General features: G+C 39.5%; 1 protein-coding gene across 9 annotated transcripts in view; it reads right to left on the bottom strand.

The window, feature by feature from the left end:
- Positions 1-16,104: 16,104 nt before the first annotated feature.
- Positions 16,105-20,275, bottom strand: part of LOC109038788 (mitochondrial disaggregase) — a 38,400-nt gene continuing 34,229 nt past the window's right edge. For 4 of the 9 annotated variants that reach the window (XM_072296322.1, XM_072296323.1, XM_072296325.1 and 1 more), the window contains 2 exons: positions 18,680-18,870; positions 16,105-17,566 (listed from right to left, as the gene is read on the bottom strand). In XM_072296322.1, coding sequence (XP_072152423.1) covers positions 17,183-17,566; positions 18,680-18,870 — 575 coding nt within the window. In that variant the 3' untranslated portion in view covers positions 16,105-17,182. Of the gene's footprint in view, positions 17,567-18,675; positions 18,871-19,060; positions 19,401-20,275 lie in introns of those variants that run through there. The other 5 variants (XR_011899178.1, XR_011899177.1, XR_011899180.1 and 2 more) reach the window with 2 other exon arrangements.

The following is a 20,275-nucleotide window of genomic DNA, read 5'->3' as shown; positions in this document are numbered from 1 at the left end:
CCTTTATACCCAGAGTTAAGACAACTCACTTTTGGTTGGGCTGAAAGTGGCCTAAAAAAAAATCCAATTCTGATTGGTTCTCGCTCATGGAGGCCGAAACGAGTGCACCAAGATGGCGGTACCTCGAATGTGAACAAGAATAATGAAAATATTACCTAATTGTGGTTTATCAAGAGTAAATTGTTATTTCCATTGGTCCAAAATGAAAATAGATTAAGAAATTATTCACAAACCAATCTCATTTTCTTTTTGATTGATCAATTTGTTGATGTTGTTGTTTTAGTGTGACAGACATCGCAGGATTCCTGATCCTTTTCCCTCAATATCGTTCGTTCGGGTGCACTCGTTTCGGCCTCCATGGCCAGCCAAGGCCGGCTGCCAGTCAGCTGATAATCGAGTTGTCTTAACTCTGGGTATAAAGGGACTCTAGCCAAAATGAGACTTTTGGTTCCTAGTTTTGAATTCCCGCCAGGCCCCCATGAGAGCAGTTAATTGCTACCAACTGTTGTAAGAATATTGAAACAGAATACTTAGCATAACAGTACTTGATAAAATCTTATTTGATCAAAAACCATTATTACACATTACTATTTATACTTTTTTCAAGCGTTACAATCAGATTCAATAGGAAATTTCTCTCGATCCGGTCAAGTTCTTTCACTACTGGTAGTGCCATCAATTTTCTAAAGTTGCCTAACCTGTAGCAAAATTACTCACGCTTCTGAAGCATTGGCTAGATTGGATGTTAGCGATCTGGACTAATCTGTGGTCATTGCGCATCTTTTTGAAAGCCACTTCCCCGCCCGGCCCTAACTCGGCTGCACTCAATTGTACGTCACAATGGGTGCTCCCATAAGAAATACATTGCAAGCACTCAATAGTACGTCACTGCGCAGTAGAGTACCAAAACTCGTCCACGGGAATGACTGACCTGTGTGGATTGGTCTTGCTTAGCATTGTTTTGGATTAATTATTATGAACATGATACATTAACACATGGTGAAAGTAATACGATATTCATAATTCCTCAGTAAATTATTATACCATACCTAAAAAACGATTTAATAGCGCTCTACTTAGAAATCGAATTTCCAAAAATTGGAATTTGCTTTTTGGTGCTTAAGGAAATCGTATGATGTATTTATACTTTTAATAATCCTCTTGAATAGAGATGAAAGATTTGAGGAATTCAAGGAAAAGTAATTAAGGAAAAGTAAAGACATTTAAAGAAATATTTAAAGATTAAATAAAAAGCTGATAGACAGTGGAAGTCTAATAAATACTGCTGAAATGAGGAGATAAAAGAGAAGTGTTGACACATGAGTCTGAGTTCAGTGGTTTACATAATAAGAATGCAGATCCTTCTTGTTCGAATTGGCTAAAGTTCAAAAAGTATTAAAAATCCCGTATTGGCGGTAGTATTGAAAGCGATTCTTACCCATAGTCTGAATTTCTAGCTGTGGAGATAAGTGACATCTCTGGATGAGAAAGAACGTGAATAAGATTTTACACTTACAAATTAGTGTAGAAGCAAGACGGACTAAGTTATCCGATATTATCAGACATACCATTATGATCTCAAGTTGAGTAAAATCAATGTGCAAAATAGATAGTTCGTTTTTCTGTTTCTGTTGTCGTCTTGTTTCAGGCAACATACCATCGACTAAGAGCAAAAAGCTCTTGCTTTAATTTCGGAAGTTGACCCTGCCTGATAGGTACACGATTACTGTACCATTCTCGAGTTTCACTCAGTGCTAGAGCGTTGCTGGACTGTGGGGCACAGTCAAATTTTGTCTCAGAACAGCTTGCGAACGACAATGTGCAATGTTCCCTGAGTCAAAAATATTGCTTCGAAAAACAACTTTAAGATGGATCGTGGTAAATTATTATGATACTTAGAACATGTTTGACGTTGATGCGCCTCAAGTACTTGCGTTTCCAAAGGTAAAGGAAGTATACTTTGATCTACGGCAATTCTGGGAAGGAGAAGAATGCAAGCTTCCTGAAGCAAGCTTACAGAATTCATGAGAGAATACCAAGCGAATACCCATAGGAGCTTATCATGGCAAAAAATCGTTTTACGTTGACGATTTTTTGGGGGGAGCAGATACGATAGAAGAAACAAGACAAGTTAAGAAAGAAGTTGAAGCAGTCACATCCTCAAATAATTTCCTTTTGAGAAAATGGGCGTCTAATGACTCTGCAATTCTGAAGACAGGAGCTCAGCAAACCGAGCCTTTATATTTAAACGACAACAGAGCTATTAAAGTGCTTGGAATAGAATGGCATCCGGCAACAGACATTTTCTGTTTCTCAGTAAGACACAAAGCAACTGGTGTGATCACTAAGCGAATAATATTATCTAAAATCTCCAAATTATTCGATCCATTAGGAATGATCGGCCCAATACTGAAAACCTTGCAAACGTTCGTGGCCAATCGTGTCTCAGAAATCGAAGCTTTTACATCTGAAGCACATGCATCCTGGAAATATGTTCCAACCAAAGAAAATCCAGCTGATCTAATATCAAGAGGTATTTTGTCAGCGATGCTTAAAAAATCTGATCCATGGAAATCAGGCCCACGCTGGTTTACGAGTGATTCAAGGTTTTGGCCTAAGCAGTCCATAATCCTCCATCAAATGGTCAAAACGAAAAGAAAGTTGTACGAGTCTTTCTTGGAATTCAATCATTCTTCTCAAGTTTAAATGTCTTGCTGGATAGAGTCTCTTCGCTGTCAAAGCTGTTGCGAATAGTTGCATATGTGTTAAGATTTGTCAATAATGTTGGTCGGAAAAATACATCTCAGATATTATTACCAGAGGAATTGGATAACGCTCAAGATGTATGTACAAAATCAGTTCAGCATCAAGTTTTCAATCAAGATATCCATGATTTAATGAGCCCACAAGGTGAACTGAAGGGTTCAAGCAGCATAAAAACTTTAAATCCGTTTATGGACTCTAAAGGACTCCTGAGAGTTGGAGGAAGATTGAGGAACTCTAACTGGCACTTGGAGAATAACATCCTCTTCTATTGCCAGCACGTCATAAATTAACGGAACCATGTGTCGTTCCTACTTTTGAGGATACTTCAAAGGGGGGAGTATGTTGAAACATATGCTATGCTAAATGGTCTCCGTGGCGACCACTTTTGTTCTCCCAGTGATCAACTGGAGAGAACTTTCCTTTCACCCTGGGCCGTTTAATCAATGTAAAATCTCGTAAAATCTCGATCGCTAGTGAGATTTTCCTCTGTTCTCTTGTAAAAAATCGCTTGAAAGAGCGATTTTTTGTATGTGTGAGTGCGCTCCCATAAGATCTGATGTAACCGCTTATCGTATTAGTGCGTATTTTACAGGGTTTTTTCGAGACTATCGATAGTCGCTGTTCGATACGTCGATACGTCAATTCAATTCTAGACATACCTACCCTTTCCTACAAAATACCTTCCTTCTGAGTTTCCTTCAAGGCGGATAAAGAATGGTGGTCGCATTTCGATTTTGGCTGCCATCTTGAAGCGTTGTGACGTCAGGAGGGTACGGGTTTTGCCGTGCAATCCGAGGTTGAGTCGGCCCCCCCGGCCTCGGCCAGCCCATGTACCCGATACCGTGTGACGTCCAGAGGGTACGAAATGCGACCACCATTCTTTATTAGAGTCCCTTTATACCCAGAGTTACGACAACTCACTTTTGGTTGGGCCAGGGTTGGGCTGAAAGTGGCCTAAAAAAAAATCCAATTCTGATTGGTTCTCGCTCATGGAGGCCGAAACGAGTGCACCAAGATGGCGGTACCTCGTATGTGAACAAGAATAATGAAAATATTACCTAATTGTGGTTTATCAAGAGTAAATTGTTATTGCCATCGGTCCAAAATGAAAACAGATTAAGAAATTATTCACAAACCAATCTCATTTTCTTTTTAATTTATCAATTTGTTGATGTTGTTGTTTCTGTGTGACAGACATCGCAGGATTCCTGATCCTTATCCCGCAATATCGTTCGTTTGGGTGCACTCGTTTCGGCCTCAATGGCCAGCCAAGGCCGGCTGTCAGTCAGCTGATAATCGAGTTGTCGTAACTCTGGGTATAAAGGGACTCTATTCTTTATCCGCCTTGAGTTTCCTTAACTTTGCCTTCTTTAAATCCGTTTCTAAATAAACTGTATTAATTATCTGAAGTTCTTTATATCGTAAAGCTTCAATTTCCAATATGAATTTCCTAACTTTTTCACCATTTTCCTTATAAAACAAAATCAATTTACGTATGTACTTTTTTTTTTACCCTCGTGTTTAGCGCTTGTTGCATTTGTGAGTCAGCTTTGATACAATGGCGGATTGTCTACGTTCATTTTATAGTTGAGCATTTTCCAATTTTTTCCTTTAAATCTCTTCGAAAAAGTCCCAAAATGACTTAGCACTCTTTAATTAAGTAATTCACCCCTTCAACTTAACATTGATGGTACTTTGGATGGTTCCACCTTTTGCAGTGAGAGAAACTGAATTGCCGAGTTTCTGAGCTGGCTATGGCTGGCTCCTTGGTTTGTCCGTGTCCTTCGGTTTGATTTGTGATTTGTGCAACTTCCTTAATGGATAATCTTACTTATCAAAATACTCTTTGACTGTGCGTGGAGTGTAATTTTGTCTTGAGTCTTGACAGCATTAGCACCATGTGAATCAAAATTTCAATCAACTCCATTTTTGCCGCAGGGTAGGGATCCTTTAGCTATCCTACCGCTATCAGAGTGCTGTCGAGAAACTAATCACAACTGTCGGTATGTTCTGTTGAGCAGTTATGTAAATATAAAACGGTTGTATTTGTTAGTCAATTTCTTTTGTACGTGAACAATAACTGAATGTCCAGAATTCCAAACATCTGACTGTATCTCAAGTATATGTCGGAAATATTTATCAAGGTCAGAGTTTGTGAATCCTTGGCAGCAGTTAATGAATTTCCCCTAAGTAACAACTTCGCTCAACAAAATTTGGTAAGTAAGTACAGCTCAGATCCACCATCGTACACATATAATTACATATTAGTTTAAAATCAGTGCGAGTAATGTTTTGAGGGTAAAGTGTTCTCTATTCTCCAACATTTATTAGCAGGGGTGCGAATTGCGCGGAGGCTGAGAGGTACTTGTTATTTTTCTAGATTTTTCAGATTTGCAATTTTTGTGGAATACTTACTGTGACTTTGGCATACATTCTAAAATTAACAAGAAATTCCACAAAAGTTTGATCAGCGCGTTGTGCTGACCTTCTTGCGAGAACCTAGCCCGAAGTAGAGTCCCTTTATACTGAGAGTCAAGACAATTCGGCTCATGGATGTCACAAACGGGAATAAAGATTACAGAAATTGAACGTTTTTCGTAATCTTTGATCGGCCCATTCTCAAATGCCTTTCTCCGTTCCTCCTCTCATTCCGTTTGTTCCTTGCCGAACCCGTAATTCCCCGGTCCATTCCAGATTATAATCTTTGCAATTGGTGAAAATGTAATCTTTATTCCCGTTTGTGACATTGTGGAGGCCTAAAATACGGGAACCAATCAGAAATGGATTCAAATTGTCTTGACTCTCAGTATAAAGGGACTCTAGCCCGAAGCTGAAAATTGCAGAGGCATGAAACAATGTTCACTTCGGTTTGTGAGATTTTCTTATAAACTTGGCATCCTCATATTTGTCCGACTTTTACCAAAATAATCTTGAAATTATCTCTCCCATCACCACATAGCAACAATATTAGCATAAACATTCTTGATAAGAGGTGGCATAGTATCCAGAGACCCTTGAGAGTTTTGTATTAAATACTAATGATGCTCCTCTGGCAGAATTAAAAATTGACCATTCTAAACTACATACTCATATCAACAGCTCTTGCTGACAACAACCTGCTACCTTCATCAACTTAATATAAGTTTAGAATAATAGATAAGCCGCCAACTAATGTACTATCATTTCCATGCAAACAGTCAACCTTGTATTTATTGAGGAATGATAAATACAGTTTTCACTATGCCTTAGAGTTCTTACCGTAATTCTTACCATTTGGAGTCAGGAAATAAAAATAATTGCTTCATTGTTTGCATTTTTATTGGCCAACTAAGTTCACAGTGGAACTTTCGTCTACTTAGTCTACTTGGTGTTAATGAAGGTAAATATTTATTCTTCTCTTATTTGGATGAGAATTACCTAGGTACATCAAATAGGTAGGACATACTGTGACACTGGGTGCCGCTACTAGGTACTCTACTTACATTTCAACGATACTGGAAAAATTCATAACTCAGGTAAGGGCGTTATCTTGCAAGCTACAGAGCTAGTAATTAGTCATATTTCGATCCTTTGAGATTCTTTCATCATTCAGAAATAAAAAACTAAATTCAGCTGGAACAGGCACATTTCTAGGAAGGAATGTGAGTAATGTGACGGATCATTTATATCTAATGTATATCTCATCGTCATCTCACTTATCAAACAATGCTTCTCGTCCTCATCTTGTTCTAATCTTGTTGAGAGCAGGCCAAGGTACACTCTACTACAGGTATGGACAAATGGAATTTTAGAAAGTCGTCAAAACGCGTAGATTTGACAGCATCGAGAGTACGACTGCGAAGACATACGCGGCAAATGGACGGTACGACTTCATACGTCACTCGATCGCCGATTTTCTCAGCGCTGCCACTTCGGCACCCCGTTTGTCCATACCTGTATGGAATGATTTCCGTAACCCTTGCGCGGGGGAGCGCTGCAGTCGCGGGCGGGTGACTGATTCGCGGGGGGGAGACATTCTGGCGGGGGGGCGTATGTGAATCGCGCGCGGGCACCACTGTTGTGCGCGAGGGTGACTGATCCGGGGGAGGGGGCCATTGTTTCGATTCATCGAAGAATCGATACACTACAGTGTTGCCAAGCTTATACACCAAATTTTCATGTCTATGGTTTTGAAATGGACATTACAAGTTCGAGTTTGTTCTGAAGATGGAAGAAGAAGAAGTTACTGTTGTTTGTTTACATAGTTCACGAGGAATATGGGGTTAGGTTTTATGCTTCAAATTTATGCTGACTTTAATTTCGTGAATTACTGAATATCTTAATACGTAGTTTGGTGAAATTAAACGCCTATTGATTTGGAGATGGCTGCTAATGAGGGAATACGTAAGTACGTGAACTAATTTTATTTTATCGCTGACAGTCTTCCGGAACTGTAATTTGGGTAGCCCAAAACATTGCCACAGCAGATAACGTAAACAATCTTACACATCGCTATATTGAAACATTATAATTTTATGGAAGATAATGTCTGAAAGTTCTTCCAATACCTATATAAAAATATTGGTGCAATGATGTATGGTTGTGGAAAAACAGATTAAGTCGTTTCATGTCCAAAGTCCAAGAAATGGCCTCCTTGGTGTTTCGTAGGTTTAGGGAAAAAAATGAGTCGACAAAATTCATATCAGTTTACAACGCCATTCAACAGAAAATCATGTTCTAACTGTTTGATTACGTTGATTACAGATTGTTTACGTTATCTGCTATGGCAATGTTTTGGGCTGCCCAAATTACAGTTCCGGAAGACTGTCAGCGATAAAATAAAATTAGTTCTACGTACTTACCTATTCCCCCAATAGCAGCCATCTCCAAATCAATAGGCGTTTAATTTCACCAAATTACGTATTATGATATTCAGTAATCCACGAAATTAAAGTCAGCATAAATTTGAAGCATAAAACCTAACCCCATATTCCTCGTGAACTATGTAAACAAACAACAGTAACTTCTTCTTCTTCCATCTTCAGAACAAACTCGAACTTGTAATGTCCATTTCAAAACCATAGACATGAAAATTTGGTGTATAGGCTTGGCAACACTGTAGTGTATCGATTCTTCGATGAATCGAAACAATGGCCCCCTCCCCCGGATCAGTCACCCTCGCGCACAACAGTGGTGCCCGCGCGCGATTCACATACGCCCCCCCGCCAGAATGTCTCCCCCCCGCGAATCAGTCACCCGCCCGCGACTGCAGCGCTCCCCCGCGCAAGGGTTACGGAAATCATTCCATATTCCTGTAGTAGAATGTACCTTGAGAGCAGGCGAAGATTTGAAATTGATTTGAAATGCGCGCTACAGATTCGGTAGTCGCCTGGCAAAAGTGGTACCCGCCTGACGTCACAAAACTTCAAGATGGCAACAAAAATCAAACTGGGACAATAATAATCAAAGAAAAGGACTGTGGTGGTTACAAAGGAATACCTAAATGATCATTCATTTTTTCGAACCCTTATAATTTAAAAAAATTAATTTGAAGTGAAGTACGTATTTGGAGACTTTACACTTTACTGGGAGAACATCCAATGCCCAGCATGAGCATTGGAAACGTCATTCGTGAACTCAAAATGACCGACTTGTTTCTCTTCATCTTAACCATAGAGTACAATAGAGTCGCAAAGTACTGGAGCGGCGATGAAGCCAATCCATGAACAGGCGTTTCCGAGCCGCGTGTGCTCCGAAAATAGTGAACCATTTGCGAACCCAACGGCATTTTGTAACACGGCGGCTTATGGAGAAATCAAGAACTGCTTGTGTTTTTTAGGTATTTCATAATTCAATCAGCATTAATTTTTGCAAATTTTGCTATTTAAAGGTAGTCAAAGCCATAATGAATCCATTGATGTATATTACTCCTGGATAATATTCATATTGGGATTTAATTTCTGACTTATACCAAGTGTGAACCAACCGGCATTTCTTATCACGGCGGCTTACGGGAAAAGCAACGACTGTCCGTGTTTTTTCGACATTTTTTAATTTCATCGATATTAATTTGTGCAAATTTTGCTATAATTAGATAGTCAAAGTCATAATGAATCCATTGATGTATATTACTCCTGGATAAAATTCATATAGGAATTTAATTTCTGACTTATACCAAGTGTGAACCAACCGGCATTTTTTTACACGGTGGCTTATGGAGAAATCAGCGACTGCTTGTGTTTTTTCGACTTTTTTTAATTCCATCGGTATTAATTTGTGCAAATTTTGCTTGAAATAGATATTCAAAGCCATAATGAATCCATTAATGTATGTTACTCCGAGATAATATTCATATATGGACTCAATTTCAGACTTATTACCGGCCTACTTATTTTAGCTGGTTCAGTGTGTGTCTAGCCGACGAACGGAGCCGAGTCGGGACTGTCGGGAGTGGGGAGCGCTGAGCGCGAGTCTCTGCGTATGCGTCATCGCTAGTCGCCGCACACTAGTCTCCGGAGAACTGGACAAAACAGCCTCGAAAAGTGACTTCATCGGCGATCCAGTACTTTGCGACTCTATTGTACTCTATGATCTTAACCTAATATATATGAAAAAGGAAGTCCTGCTTGTATGATTCTTCCAGTCATAATTTATCCTTAAAAAGGTATTATTAATAAAAATGTGTTGATTTATCTATAATATTGTTGAACTTTTTTCTGAGCTCAACAGACACTCTTGGGATATTCGATAAAATATTTAATAAGTCCACAGAATATTGTAAGGATGACCTCAGGATACCTATTCGTCAAGGCGGATAAAGAATGGTGGTCGCATTTCGTACCCTCTGCATGGACCAAGAGAATAAATAAGGACTCCCAACTCCCTATGCTAACCAGTGTTAAAAACCGTTAACGCGCGCTCGCAGCGAACCTGGCAGAGGGTGCGGTGAACTAACGCCACAGCGGTCCACGATCGTACCTCTATAGTATGTTATTCCATGCAATGTTCTTTGTTTATCTATGATTAATGTATTTGTGTAGATACTTTAATACATTTTACTTTCGCAAACTAATGAAATTGTATAGATACATACCTTCTGCAGAGGTCAATGCGAAAGACTTTGATTTGAAGTATCTTATCAAAACACGAGCAAAGATGATTCAGTCAACTTCTGACGCAGAATCAAAGAGACTTGCTAATAATCAAATTAAAGGTAATGCTTGAAGTCAAGTATCTTTGATTTTGTGACACTCAGTTGATTTTTATCAGTACAACACTATTTCTCACTAAAAAGATTTCACTTAACAGAGAGGCGCCTTCGGCTAAAAGTACAATCCTGATTCCTGCTGCACACTACATACACACTTCCTTTGGCTTTCTCAACAGCAGTTGCTGCTGAGTAAAACGGTTAGAAATAACACTTCACGTTAATACCAGTTTATGTACACGAAGACTGACGAAGATTGAAATGAAAATGGGAAACTTTTCACACTAAACTCTTCAAAACTGCAGGGCGACCACGAGGATACGAGGATCTAGAAACTTCTATGAGCACTACTGAGTGATAAGCCTAAATAGGATTGAGCGTTTTTGCAGGCAAAGACCCCCTACGGAGCGGAGTTCAATCGTCGACATCGGCAGAAGTCGAATTCGAAAAAAGGGCAGTCGTCGACTCGAAGCGAACGGGTCGAATGGTTCCGCGAACTGCCGCGAATGTCATGAACATTCGCCGGGGCGAGTTCGGACGAGTTTGTTATTGTTTCTCATTAAACTAACCCCTTTTGAGGACATTAGTAATAGTGATAGTACATCTACATACCTATTTATTAGTCAAGAATGTCTAATATTTTTCACTGAATAAATTTTCGCATGTCGTCGGATAAATTATTTTTTTGGCAGTGTGTCTGTTTAGTAGTAATTTCTTGCCTAGCCACTGCTGTTCATTGTCGGAACGGTGGGAAGTTAATCGAAGCTGTTCAATCCGGAAGTGTTTTTGAGTCAGTTTAAATTAATTAATTAATTTCTTTTTCAGTCTGAGCCCTAATTGAGTGGACATTCTACGACTTTCGTGTAGGTAGGTGGAAAAATCCACTTTTTGAGGAAAAAGTAGTCTTTCAGCAGTTCATAGATTATCTCCACTCGCTACCACGCCAAAGGAGCATATCATTGCGTCTGATCATTGAAGGTTTCTTGAGAACCAAGTTGATGAAAAATGCAGATGAAACTGTAGCTTTTCTTGTTCTTGAAAAACTTTAATGGCAGATTTTCTTATACAGCGAGGGAAACGTCTCTGCTCCATGGTCATAGTCGCCATGACTGAAGATTTCTTCGATGGTAAAGTTCCTTATCACCTTTAATACGCTTTAATATCACAGGTCTTTACATCTACCTCATTGTAAGTTGCTTTCAAGCCTCTACTTTGACAACTTTATTCTTGATGTGGAAGCCAACGCTTTGTTACCCACAGGAGTTACTTGGAAATAAATACATTCATGTAGGATACCTAGAATTTACTACCGACACGCAGTTTCCTTTGCTTCAATCTGCTTTTGCGCAGTTCCTCATACTGTAACGTGACAAGACTGAGTCATAGAAGGGTGCCTCGGCTCCCTACTAAAGAGAGACAGGGTGCTGAAAACACGAACACAAAAAGATAAGAGGATGAAACACTAAGTATACTTGACTGCAAAAGTGAAAGAGCCGGTTGAGGCCCAGCCTCAAAGAAGTACAACTGGAACTTCTCACACTAGTCCTAATCGGAACATTTTAATTCAAACATGGAAAAAGTTATGACATAGGTACCTATCGAGCATTCTTTTTGCACATCGCGGTAGGACATGATACTTTCAAAGACGAGAAAAATCAAGTTTATTTGCCATGAAATTAAAAAAAAAAATTAGGCATTTTCACCGCGACTTGTTTCTGAAAACACAGAAATGAGACATTGATTTTTACACGCAACTTCATAAGAGTTTTTCACTTTCATTGAAGAAATTTGAAGTTCATTTTATAAATCCTTCCATTTTAAGGGGATGCATAATGAAGGTGACATCACTTAACCACAATCCTATCTGCAGTTGCATCATTTCAGATGTTCTTAAATTTTTTACTATTTTGAAGCATAACGGATCAGTACATGAAGAAAAATTGCATGTAATGCACCGATTCTGAGATGCTATCAATCCATATTCCTTGCACAATGGAAATTTTTCTAGGTTCACCATTGATGTGTATGTCTAATCACATTAAAAGATAAAAATAAATAAAAAAAGCCACTTAGCGCCCCAGCTGGGTCTTATTAGAAAAGATATTAAAAAAACTTAAATTCCCTCCAAGTATCAGAATGGAAAAATCCTGAAGACCTTTCTCTTCAAATCATGGTGCAAAATTAAGAGGAGAACGTTTCTCCAAAGTTCATTTTCAATTAAGTCTATTATTGGACATAGCCTTTCTCTGATGAAGAAAAGGAAGACATTAATGGTGACGCTAGGCTTTTATTGCTCATCAGTCGAGGTCAAATTAAAAATCGAGACCTGGTTACTTAGGTATCTACTTTAAGGGTCAGAAACAAAGCATAAATTTAGATTAATTTACAACCATTGATGGAATTTCCTGATCCACTATGGCTCTCGTTCTGCTAAGAGAGCTACTTAAACTTAGAGGTCTTTAGTGTCGTCCTCGGCAAAGACAAGCAGCCTATACATAATGCTCCATTTGCAACAAACGATAAAATGAAAAGCACAATGAAAAGTAAAATAAAATGCACAATGGTGAACTAGGTTCGATTGGTTCGGTGCGTTCGGGCATCGACGTATGACCATTCGCGAATCGACCTCTGACCGTTCGCCACGAATCGACCATTGCCGATGTCGACCTTTGCTACTCGTTCCCCCTACGATGTGCAGGCGATCACAGAGCGGGAGTAGCTGGTGGAGCGTGCGTGCAGCTCGCTCGGACTCCATGATTCTGCTCTGTTGCTCTCTCCTCTCCCCTACTCTTTGCTCCTAATGGCGCCAAGCACAAATTTCACTCGCGGAGAAAAATTAAACTGCTCAGCTCAGGGAATTGGCATTTTTGATTGAGATTAAATTTCTAAACGAGTCCAACCCAAGTCAACCAGGGTAATTCTCAAAATACTTTGGCAAGATATTTTTCTGATATAATTTAAGGATATAATATAATTATTGACATAATTATTATGATATAATTTATTTAAGGATTGAGGATGGAGAATCTTTAGAATTTATGGAGAAATCACAAGCTTGTGTGGGGGCCCCAGCGTTCTGAGGCATTGAAATTAATCTTAAACGTACCTATTTACATTTTGAATTTTGGTGGAAAATACGGGGGGGAGGGGGGCTTTAATTTATATCTGAGCCATGTATGTTTGATTAGAGGATTTACTTATTGCTAAATAGGCAGAGGATGCCAGATGATAAGGGATGAGTTTGAGGATTGTATGCGCACAAGGTATAAATGTTTTCAGGATAAAGCTATGGCAGCTAAAAACTAAGATAGCATCCTTCCTTCCTTATTGGAATCAGGCGTAGATCTCAGGAAAAATTTAAAAAATAAAAGGAGGCTATCTACGTGTGGGAGAAACACACAAGTTACTTAGAGTACTTAGAGTTAAATTTTAGGTAAAAAAGATGTGTAGTTGGTCGGTAAAGACGCAGAGTTGTACTTACGTATTTGCCAGGCTGTGTACATGCATGCAGCACCCACTGCAGCCTCCTCCGGAGAATACTATCGGTGCTTAATATTATCTCAAACATGCTTCAGATGTCAAATTTTGAAATCATCCATGTTGTGAATACCTATCTATTAATTATACCTGTATCTTTCCCTCTGCTTTATGCTGCTTATTAGTACATTCTGTGCGCATTGGGGGAACTAGTTGAGAGGAGGAGGGGGGGGGGATAAATCTTACCCTCACATCTGACTTAATTCCTAAGAAATATGAGGGATTTTGCTAAGTTAGCTGTGTTGCCAGACTTTCATTGTGGAAATTATAATTGTACCAAAAATATTTCCATGTAAAGATGAACCATCAAGCTAAAACTTTAACTAAACATTCGCACAAATTTATCAATTTCTTTTTGTGGCACAATGGTACAACTTCTGGAAACTTCCTGTTAATAGGTAAATACGAGGCACTTAGCACATTTCTTGAAAAATTTGCTAAAACAATATCTGTGCACATTTCTACTTTTGATAACTTAAACCTTCAAAAGTACATAACAATCCAAAAAGTGGTAGATGCGCAGGAAACGGAAATGGATGGGAGAGCTGGGTGGGGTAGGGAGGCGGCGGACGATAGGATGGGTTAGAGTAGGTATTGGGAAGAGAGTGCTCGAAGCTCGAACTGCCCTGAGTTCCCGTCGCGCGACGCAGCCATCTTGCCTGCACATCGTAGGGGGTCTTTGCCTGCAAAAAGTAAACATCCCTAAATAGGTGGTGCATGGAGATATAAACAGGAAGACCCAATCATCGGTTTAGTTCTCTACACCCTCTGCCAGGGAGCGCTGATGTCAGCGCTAACCGGAGTTGGGGGTCCTTATTTATTCTCTTGGTCCATGCCCTCTGGACGTCACACGGTATCGGGTACATGGGTCGGCCGAGGCTGGGGGAGTCGGCTCAACCTCGAATTGCATGGCAAAAGCCGTACCCTCCTGACGTCACAGTGCTTCAAGATGGCAGCCAAAATCGAAATGCGACCACCGTTTTTCATCCGCCTTGCCTATTCGTAAAATCCGCAAAATATTCACAAGATATCGTGCAGACATCGTCATAAAAGTGTTAGGTATTAGTCTTGGTATTAGGGGTGTAGCCAAGTGCTAGAAATAATGTAAAATTTTCTTTAAAAAAACCCATTTAAAAGGTACGTGTCCTCCCTCCCTTTCCAGCAGTGGATGAAATGAGCCCTAAATTAACTCCATTCAGGACGTTGAAAGAAAATTTGCTATGGACCATCCAACATTTCCAGCTTGTGCAAATATCTTTTCTACTTTTCACAAGGATTGTACTTGAAAGATTATGAAAAAACTTAAAACAATTGATTTGGTAAGATGTAAACGGATCAATTTATTTTTGTTTTTTCATCTACTCATGAATAGTTTAAAAATCAGCGAATGTTTGTTCAATTGTGTATGTTTTAAGTACTGTCATCAGGAAAAGTAGAAAACATACCTATTTGCACAAGCTGGAAACGTTGGATGATCCATTGAAAATTGTCTTTCGACGTCCTCAAGGGAGTTGATTCACGGCTCATTTCATCCACTACTGGAGGGGGAGGTGATATATTGTTTTTGTTGTCCTTGAGGAAAGCACAAAAAACATGCGTATGATCTGAAACCACTATAGGATGGATAAATAACAGGTGTTTCCTTTCAAAGTCCTAAATTTTATGATGAGAATTATTCATTAAAAACAACATTCAAAGCCATGAAAACACGATTGCATTGAGATGTTGCAAGTCTCAACGAACAAATTGTTTTCTCAAGATGTTACCTACGATTCTTTCATGTTGCATGGCATTGCAATTTGACCACCTACTTACTTATTGTGTGGCTGTAGCTGACTCATTTTTGCTGAAAATTCCGCAAGGACGAAAGCCGGCCGGCCGGGGGCACCCGCGCGCCAAAAATTGAGGCCGCGAGCAGAACGAGACGGGATCGCCGAATCCTAACATCCGACCTTATCGGACGTCAGCACCGTAGGACCCGTCCGCCGACGGAACCCCGAGACCGGGAGACAAACAAGGAGGTATGAAGTGACCGTTACAAGAAATCGGCCGACGAAACGGTCCGAGGGGCACCCGGCACCGCGCCCCCCGGAAGCGCAGTAAACCGAAACAGCTGGAGGGACGGGGCGCCGGACGCCAGGTTGCGACCGCACAGCGAGACGCGACCGGAAACATCCGTGCCCGCGGCTGAGGGACGAGCGAAAAATGGAACTACCCTTAGGGCCCGTAGCAACCCCCCGGGGGGTGGGAACCGAAAACCCCGCGAGGGGACCGAAGACCCGGCCGCAAGGGGTCCGCTGACAGAGCCTCAAGGGTGTGAGATGCGCCGCGGCGGCGGGGCGGGGGCCGATGTTCCGAGGATCGCGGGGTAAGTTGGATATCTTCATGTAAGAAAATATGTAAGTAAGATCCATCGCTTTATAAAACAATTTTTCAGAGTGCTAAATACCTTTAATAAAAATATAAGATAGGAAAATACGAAAAAAAGAGAAAAAATACAGTATCTATTCTCACTGAATTGTCAATTTCTAGCCACTCTGCGAGAAAGGGCCGCCCATCTGTTTTTGTGGTTTTCACCTCCAATATTCATCATATTCTACATATAAGCAAGAGAGTTTTAGGCAAAAATATTTATTTATATTTCAGAGCAGAACATGAAAATCAATGAGAACAAAAAGCACCATCACAGCAACTGTTAAACGCTCAATTTTGCGCCAATGGCTCATCTTTTTCAACTTGGGCCTTCACAGCCCCTTTAAATACTTTTCCTTTGACACTGAGAATATTTTTTCTCATTGAAACTTCTTCATTTACTGTCATCATTCTTTCTGGTGTCATATTTTTCTCTTTAATTTTTAAAATAATTTTACTGTATGGTACTTACAAGTTACAGCTTCTACCACAGAACACAGAAAAAAGAAGCGAGAGGAAAGAAGCATCCGTTGAGAAATTCATGCTAAGTTTAGAGCTTTACTAGAGAAATAACAAAATTAAAAAAGAGTAAATATAAAAAATGGTTTTGCGAGAGAGTCATAATAATGAAAAAACATGTCGAAAAGGCTAAAAGTCAATTTACTATCAATTATCCTTGAATAGAGAGGAGACGAAAAATAAAATGCCATATAACACAAAGGGCCTGTAATACGATTATTATAATCAATTAAGGGGGAAAATTATGAAATTAAAAGGGTCATGACAGTGAACACGAAAGCTTGAAATTGGAGCAATGTTTTGAGGTAACTGACTTATTCTTTGTAGAAACCATGCATAACTTGGCTTTTAATTTTATGGACTACATATCATCTAAGAGTTTGGCAGTTTGCACTTTATGTCGATTGATCAAGAAGAGTGTGCCCTTGAGTCCTGTTTGTAAAATCGAAGGGTTTTTTTGTCCAAAAAAGTCATGCATTTGCCTGATGCATTTGCACTTATTTCAGAACTGTCTTTTCGTTGTGCACAGCTCTTTAAAAAAGTGCTCAATTACTTTGAATGAGAAAATCAATCACCGAAAGGTGAACCTGCTGAAAAGAGGTTCTTTTTTTCTTCTAAGAAAACAAGAATGGTGTGCATGGAAATAAAAATATCGACATCCTGAGGATTAGGAGTCGATGAGAACAGGGCGGTCTTTGGGGTACTCTTTGACCTGAGTCCTTCCGTAAGAAGCCTTACTTGCGTTCGGCCCAGTGGCAGCACCTAATCAAAAAAAGAGAACGCAGCTGCAGCCGGAACAGTGAAGGAACTTTTCTGCATGTCTTCAACGTTACAGTAGTCCTGCTTGCCACTCTTCTTGACACGAAGACGGATGGTCGCAGATGGAGTAGAGGCAGAAGTGGAAACGGTCTCTTCTGCATCGACGGTGGTGGTGGTGTCCTGGAAGGAGTTGGTGTTGACCACCAACTGGACTGTGCAGCCATCCTCGATGAAGCCGGACTCATGGGCTGCTGCCAGGAGGTTCACCACGCGTCGTTCTACCTCATACTTGATCGAACGTGCCCCGTACTGCACTTCGTAGCCGTCCGAAAGGACTGACTCAACCGGCCGCTCCCATATCAGCTCAATGTTGTGCTTTTCTTTTGCCTGTGACCAGAGACAAAAAAAGGAGATGAAGAAAAACATAAAGTGTTTTCAAAGCGCATTAAAATCAATCAAATTTGCATGTCACAGAATCATATGGTCATGTGCATAGTTAAATCTTGTACATGGTGACAGCTTTAACAGTGGGGTGGCTAGTTGCAACTTAGCGGCAAATTGTGATACAGTTTAGCGGTTTTCAGGGGTCAAACATGACATTTTAAAAGTTTTGAGTCGAAGAGGTATTTCAAATTTCATAGCAGAGCCAAGATGGCGACCATTCAAAATTGCAGCCAGACGCGCTCTTGGAACCGCTGTAACTCTGCTCTTATTGGACCAATTTTGCTTTTATTGTTTTATATTTTTTGAAAGGTGTAAATGATAAAAATGACAATATTATATAGAATTTAGGTACATGACAATATTAAAGGAATGTATAATTCAAAAACCGATTTTTTAGAAACACAAAAAATGTTTAAATTCGAATAACTTTTTAGGATGGGCGTACCAGCAATGTAAGATGTGTTTAATCTGAAAGAGCTTGTTTTTAGCTTTCTAACAGTAAAGTACATTATGGGTCTGCAATTAACAGTTTGCGTTCAATATCAGTTCGCACGGCGCTCGAGGGACCTCCGAAATGGCAGTCTAGTGCATTCGTCAAACTACTCTTGTTCCATTTCTACTAAACATATTTCAATTTGCTATCTCTGTTCCAGCGGAATTTTTTAGGGAAAACGTAATTTTCAAGTGATTTTTTGCTTTCTTTCAAAAATAAAGGTTTTTTTTTGGGGGGGGGGGGGAAACTCGATTTTTTGGAAAATAATTTTATTTCTTGTGGCTATAAACAAGTGGATTTACACCATGGCTATTCTTTATCCGATCAGAACTAGGTAATTTAAATAGAGATAAATCTTCAATAAGAAAAGTCAATTAACAGCCATACAAAACGATTTCCATCTGTAAAAGGACTCTTTAATGATATCACCGAGGCATGAACAGTGTTTAATCTTGGATTCCTATTTCTGGTGTTTCCTCACCAAGAATCTGTTTTCTCTCTTATACATTAAAATCACTTGAATAAATGGGCATTCATTTCAGAAAAGTTGCCAAAAAAGTTACCTTTTTGGCCCAGAATTCCAATTCTTTGGCTACTAGTTTCTTCAGCTCAGACCTCGAAAATGGTAAGAAATAAACAATTTCATTAATTCTGCCTAAAAATTCGTCTCGCCCAAAATGGCGCTTCAATATGGGTTGCACGACTCTGTCCTTAAAATTCCTGGAGATCGTCACTTCCGTCTGAAATTCCTCACCTGAAATAGAAGAGGACATCTTTTAATGGAGATTTGCTTTTTAATTTTAAAGTTTCAACATGAAAATTTAAATTGATACATTGACACTACATACATTATATACCAGGCAATTAAAGTAAAGTTTAAACCAAGTGACACTAAAATTACACCATAGGTGCACAGAAAGACGGACATTCAATTGTAAGATTACCTGGGTTTACCCTGACTTTCTTCTTTTTAGATGACAAAATCAACTTGCAACCGTTCGGTCTCTAAGTGAAGCGTGTGATGGATCAGAAAAACATTAGAGAACTTAGAGAAAAGAAATGGTGTATTTACGGTCGCTTAATTGATACACACATTGGAATTCCACTTCATGACAATAATCAAATAATACATGGAAAAATACATATCACATAGTTTCAGATGAGCAGGAACTTAGATGATCAGATCGAAAAACTGGAAACAAGGGCTCGAAACTGGAAAATTGCCACTTGGAACAGAGATTTGGCACTAGAACATTGATCAACTGGAATCTAGGAACATGGACCCTGTTGGACATTCCATAAATTTACTTAAAATGCGAACAAAAATAAAAATATTCAAAAGCTAGATCTGCCCTTAACGTTAATTTACACTATCATAAAATCATGATAAAAGCTCCAAAATGACTGTTAGGATCTCCTGGATAATTTCTACTAAAATAGTTGCTGGCAAGTCATACTTGCTTCACTACAAACTGTGAGATCAAAATTTAGGCTTAAGCCCAGTCAAAATAGTTGCTGGCAAGTCATACTTGCTTCACTACAAACTGTGAGATCAAAATTTAGGCTTAAGGCCATGCGGTACTAAGAAAGTAAATAAAATTGCTTAAGGCTTAGGAACTGTGATAACATTATAAGAAATAAGAGGGCCAGATCATAGTTGTTGGTTTCAATATTAGGTAAAACCTGCAAGAGAAAGGCGTGTAATTACAATGGAAGGGTGGTACAGAGAGACGCTTGGAGCGCTCACACAGTCTAACCTCAGGATTCTAGATAATTTCTTTGCTGGAAGAGCGATAACCACAATTGCAGCCAACCAAAAGGACAGTGGCATTAACTACATGCTAATTGAGTCTTAGGCACTTAAAAGAGAAAATCAGTTACAAGATATGGCGCTTTGGAGATGTCTATCTGCTCAAGAGAGAGATTAGCGCTTCAGAAAATCACAGGTGCGTAGGCCAAAATTTACAAGTAAGGTGGTAAGGTTATGAACTTGAATCCTCAGACTTCAATTCAATATCTAGTAATAGAGTAGCATAGTAAAACAATAAATAAGAGATCTAGATCCAAAATACATGGGTGACTTCCATGAGGTGCCATATCCATCTTATAAGTTGCGGGTTTCATTTCAACCATGAGGTTTTCAGGAAAGGCCTAGATTT

The sequence above is a fragment of the Bemisia tabaci genome, chromosome 2 (assembly GCF_918797505.1).
Source record: "Bemisia tabaci chromosome 2, PGI_BMITA_v3".
NCBI classification, from domain to species: Eukaryota; Metazoa; Arthropoda; class Insecta; order Hemiptera; family Aleyrodidae; genus Bemisia; species Bemisia tabaci.
This window is presented reverse-complemented; position numbering and strand designations above follow the sequence as displayed.